The sequence below is a fragment of the Gastrolobium bilobum genome, unplaced genomic scaffold (genome assembly GCF_033153095.1).
Source record: "Gastrolobium bilobum isolate Gb01-03AN ecotype WA unplaced genomic scaffold, APGP_CSIRO_Gbil_v1 utg129764, whole genome shotgun sequence".
NCBI lineage: Eukaryota > Viridiplantae > Streptophyta > Magnoliopsida > Fabales > Fabaceae > Gastrolobium > Gastrolobium bilobum.
In genome coordinates this window covers 73,906-79,426 of record NW_026896803.1, presented here as the reverse complement: position 1 = coordinate 79,426, position 5,521 = coordinate 73,906, and the positions used below count along the sequence as shown (strand labels likewise).

The following is a 5,521-nucleotide window of genomic DNA, read 5'->3' as shown; positions in this document are numbered from 1 at the left end:
AGAAAAAATATATGAATTCTCAATTCAATATCCAGTCACAAATCAATTAAGCTTCCCGGTTAGGTTTTTATGCAACTCCATATTCAAAGCTAGAACTTAAAATCGCTGACTAAATTAGAATAACTTTTCATTAATTGATCCACATGTTTGATGATTAGGGTTTTATACATATAATGTTGCACGACATTCTTAGTGTCATGTTACTCTCACATGACAAATGAGACTCGCCTTGTTTTTTTTTTTTACTTTTTGAGTGGGACTCACATCAAATGCATTAGAGTAACATGACACTTTTAGTGTCCTACAACATAACATATATAAAACCTATTAAATTATTATTCTAAATGTTACTTTAGGAGTTGGTCGGTAAAACAATTTTGAAGCATTACTTAAAAAAATTAAAATAAGTGCATGTTTGAGAATAAATTATTTTGAAAAAATTATAACTTATTTATTTTCATAAATTTTTTTTTTAAAAAAACTCAGTTAACATTTTTTAAGGCCCAAAACAAGAAATGCAAAATCATCATTGTGGAAGAAAAAAGAAATTTTTCCAAGCCCCAATTCAACAAGCCCACCCAACCAATGTAAATTTAACAATTTTCCATAATAAGCCAAGTTCAATGAATAAAAGAGAAAACGAAGAAGATGCAAGAAAAACCCTCACTCACTGTGCCTCTCCCTCTCCCTCTCATAAACCCTAAACCTTCACAACCTCAATGGGAAGCACCAGGGGCGTATTGTCGTTCCTCACCAACATCGCTCGCTTGGCCTTCGGCCTAGGTGTGACGGGCACCGCCCTTAACTCCTCCCTCTTCACCGTCGACGGCGGGCAGCGCGCCGTCCTCTTCGACCGTTTCCGCGGCATCCTCGACGAAACCGTCGGAGAGGGAACCCATTTCCTCATCCCATGGGTCCAAAAGCCTTACATCTTCGACATCCGCACTCGCCCCCACACATTCTCCTCCATTTCCGGCACCAAGGACCTCCAAATGGTCAACCTGACCCTCCGCGTGCTCTCACGCCCCGACACCGCGCGTCTCCCTGTCATCGTACAGAACCTCGGACTAGAGTACGACGAGAAGGTCCTCCCTTCGATTGGCAACGAGGTTCTAAAGGCTGTCGTCGCGCAGTTCAACGCCGACCAGCTCCTAACGGAACGGCCCCATGTCTCGGCTTTGGTCCGTGAGAGCCTAATTCATCGCGCCAAGGATTTCAACATTGTCCTTGATGACGTGGCAATCACGCACCTTTCTTATGGGTATGAATTCTCACGTGCTGTGGAGCAGAAGCAGGTGGCTCAGCAGGAGGCTGAGAGGTCCAAGTTTGTTGTGATGAAGGCCGAGCAGGAGCGGCGCGCCGCGATTATTCGCGCCGAGGGAGAGAGCGAGGCTGCTAAGCTGATTTCCGACGCCACTGCGGCGGCTGGGAATGGTTTGATTGAGCTTAGGAGGATTGAGGCATCGAGGGAAGTTGCTTCAACACTTGCTAAGTCCCCCAATGTGGCTTATCTCCCTGGTGGAAAGAACTTGCTCATGGCTATTAACCCTGGCCGTTGATTTATGTCATCTCGGTAATCTTCTTATTCTTCTTCGCTTGAGTTTGATTGTGTTTCTTCTTGGTTTAATAATTGTTAGTTAGATTGTGTTTCTGCCTGGTTTCATAATTGTTTGATAGATTGTGTTTCTGCTTGGTGTAATAATTGCTTGATAGATTGTGTTTCTGCCTGGTGTAATAATTGCTTAATAAATTGTGTTTCTGCTTGGTTTATTAATTGTTTGTTAGATTGTGTTTCTGCTTGGATTAATAATTGTTTGTTAGATTGTGTTTCTGCTTGGTTTAATAATTGTTATTTAGTTTGTGTTTCTTTTTGGTTTAATAATTGTATGTTAAATAAATGTCTTGGTGACCTAAAATCGGAAGGAGGATAAAAAATCGTAAAATGTAAAATCCTAACATAAAAAAATCGTAATAATATATAAGTGTTTGGAATTTTGATGAAATCATTTTGATTAAAAAAAAATCGTAAAATTGCAGATTTAAATCGGGATTTTAACTACCATGGGTGGCGTGGTTTGGCCTTGTGACCATGGTAGTTAAAATCTCAATTTATCTTTATAATTTTATGATTTTCATCAAAATATTCCAAAAGCTTTTATGTTTTTACGATTTTTTTTACGTTTTACGATTTTACGTTTTACGATTTTTTATTGCCTTCTGATATTACCTAAAATCTCGATTTTAACTACCTTGCTTATGACACATAAGTGATGTTACAATTTCGTGTAATTGCCTTCCTTAGACCCTACTTATAGCGGAAGCTTTATAGCATCAAACTGCCCTTATTTGATTCTAGTTACATCACAGTCTGCGTGATGTTACTTTGTTTTAAGGGAATGTTAAAGATGGTTATTGATTCCTTGATTGAGACATGTTGCTTGTAGAGTGATCTTAAGTGTAGTGGGTTGAGTGTTGTTGATTGGCCTTCCAATTGGATTAGTTGATTTTAATGCTTGATTCTGGTGAAGTAATCGCGTGTGTTAATGGATTATATTAAAGGTTTTTTTGCACACGAGTATGGCTAAACAGCCGTGGGACTGTTTGAATCTGAATGCCTATCTGGCAATGTAAAGGTTGAAAGAAAACAATCCCATTACAGAAAAATGTTGGAAATGCAGTTAATTTAGCACTGCTTAGGAAGGAAAACATTAGCGTTATAGTTCCTCCAACCCCTACTAGTTTTGAGAACTTCAGTTTGACTTATTTTGTTACAGGTGTGGGCTGGTAGTTTGATTTTTTTTTTTCTTTTCCCGCTTCTATTCTTCTGGCTCAACTTGTTAGTGCCCTTCATCTACTCTGGAGCATTTTGCATTCTATTTCCTAGTTGAGCTTAGAAGTATTTCTTTCTTTTATTTTTTTTGGTATCCAAGCTTGTTTAATTTGGTTCGAGCACTGTCTAGGGGCGGCTCTCTGAAACACCATTTTCTTTCTTTTGATGTAACATACATGATTGTGAAATTTTTCTGAGTTGCATACCTTAACTCTATTCACTCAACTGTACTGTGTTAAATTGGTGTAATATGTTAGGAGAACTCTATGTACCTTACTCCACTTTTAAATGATTGAAATTTACCCGTTGCTTTTTGTAATCGAATATCCTTCCTTCCTTTACTTCTCCAGAAAAAGAAAAAAAATGTGGCTTTTAGATTTTGATGCAAATATTCCTCTACCTCTTCGTTGGCATGCAATATGTTAGGGTCTTGTAATTGTCAGCAATAGTGACCTATAAGTATTTCTTGATTATTAAAACCTCTAACATCTCCTTCATTTCAGGGCTCTGTGGTGTGGTGTATTGGCATGCTTGGAATGGTATTCAGGTTCTCCTTTGTTGGGAGGACGTTCTCATTTGAACACAGTTTCATAGTAATTTTTGTAAAAGAAACAATTTTAAGAAATAAATTTGGACCTTCATGTTTAAAGTGAGGGAAATTTTTAATATGTTGCTGGACCATGGTGGTCCTCCCATTAAGGGAGTGACACATGGAATTTTTTTTTCTCTCTTCTCTCTCCTCAATATATCTCCCTCTCTCTCTCCTGCGCCTCATCCAAAATCTTGTGGTCCGGGAGCACCAAATTTCATCTCTAAGGTGAGACATGAAACCTAATACTTGCTTGTCTGCTTAATGTGCTCTTTTATCATCCATTTATCCAAAATATGCTTTTTGTTATAGAAAAAGAAATTTATCAAGGAAGAAAGTTCAAATATTGAGATAAGATGTCATGTAAAGAAAACAACCAAAAGAAAAAATAAATCACTTGACAAAGCATGCTAGTCTATCTATTAAATCAATTTGTAATTATCATGCAGCATTTGTATTCATAAAAGTAAAAACGAATGATTAGTTTTTGTAAAATCTGAATATCACATGATTTTCAAATACCCGCTTTCATATTTTAGTATGGATTTACCACCGACTTGAAAATAATCTAATATCACGTCATATTATTTGAATAATGTACTTTAAGAAACACTGAAGAAAGAGTCACGTACAAATAATTTAAACTATATATAATTCATTAGTAATCAAACTATTGAGTATCCAACAATTTTATATAAATCATCCAGAAAAGGAACAACAAAACTTTTTGGATTTCATTACCCTAATTACTCTTTTGGGGTGAATTAAATTTTCCGGAAATTCCTATGCCAAAAGTGAGCGTGTGTTGTAGCCATTATCATCGAATCTTAATCCGAAGATTTTTCATTCTCGTCGAATCTATAGCCATTCGAAAAGATTGATCCCAAATATTGCTGGAATCAAGCATGCCTTGTAGCATTTCGACTGGTTTGGCAATATCGATTTCATGTTTGACCTAAATGTTAGACATTTAAAAGTTAACTCCATTGGTAAAGTTCAGTGGCTTTTAAAAAAGATTATCAAAAGAGACAGCTTAAGAAATGTAATAAATAGAAAACAAGACATTGCAAAAACGTCATACATAAATAATACAGACTTGTTTGCAACTTCATAATTTGATCAAATATATTTGCTCATCTGTGATCCCATTATGTCCCTAGATATCAAACCGCACAGTATGGTAAATTAGGTTGACTTCTGTGGTATGCTGAATTTTATTTATTTACTTTTGAAATTTTTCCACTGGTTCGATTGGTTGATCTAGTGGAGTTAGACATGATCACTTGAACTTATTCATATATATATTTTATTAAAAAATTTAGGTGAGGTTAGATGTTGGTATCCCAATTGGAATATCAAAGAACCTTCAACCTCTTTGAGAATTTTTAGAAGGAATTACATATAACACCACCAACGATTTCTGACACCAACCAATTATGTACACCCTTATTGGCAAGAAAACCTTCCATTGTAGGTACATTCATGTTAAAAAAGGAAAGTTTTTGGAACTTTAAGAGAATTACAAAGGAAAACATTGGTTAAAATGAAAAGAAAATTTCTTCGTTTAGTAAAAGGCGGTACTCCCATTGTATTAAAGAAATTTCCTCCTTCGCCACTTATAGAATGTTTATTTCCATCTCCACCTATCTCAACATCAAATCTACTATTCAATATGAACCATCAATAGTTAAAACATAATAATTTAGAATCATAAAAATAAAATGGACCAACATCTATGAAGATACGTAGTTTCTACACACTTATAGAATATAATAGCCATGCTAAATATTTGAATATATCAGTTCTATAGTTAAATATTTTATTATCAGCAGCTCATTACAATTGAATTATTTCGTGTCAATTAATATATCATAAGTTCATAGTTACTATCATCCAAGTAAATTAATAAAGAATTTTTTATCAATTACTTTCCCATTTGGAATACAAAGACCAGAGAAATCTCCAAACCGGTGAAACACTATCATTGAAAACGTAAACGAAATCTTAACATCAGTGAAATCTGACAGAATGAAACCCCAAAAATGCAAAACAGAGTGAAATGGAGCAGAAGGTGAAATAAGGGTGTCATCTTTACATACCTT

At 35.5% G+C, this 5,521-nt stretch overlaps 1 protein-coding gene across 1 annotated transcript; it reads left to right on the top strand.

Moving 5' to 3' along the window:
- The first annotated feature begins 635 nt into the window (after positions 1-635).
- Positions 636-3,478, top strand: LOC133302064 (prohibitin-3, mitochondrial-like). The gene is made up of 2 exons (XM_061501787.1): positions 636-1,573; positions 3,334-3,478. Exon 1 carries the CDS (start codon positions 720-722, stop codon positions 1,557-1,559), a length of 840 nt encoding a protein of 279 aa, XP_061357771.1. The 5' UTR covers positions 636-719; the 3' UTR covers positions 1,560-1,573; positions 3,334-3,478.
- The last annotated feature ends 2,043 nt before the right edge of the window (positions 3,479-5,521 follow it).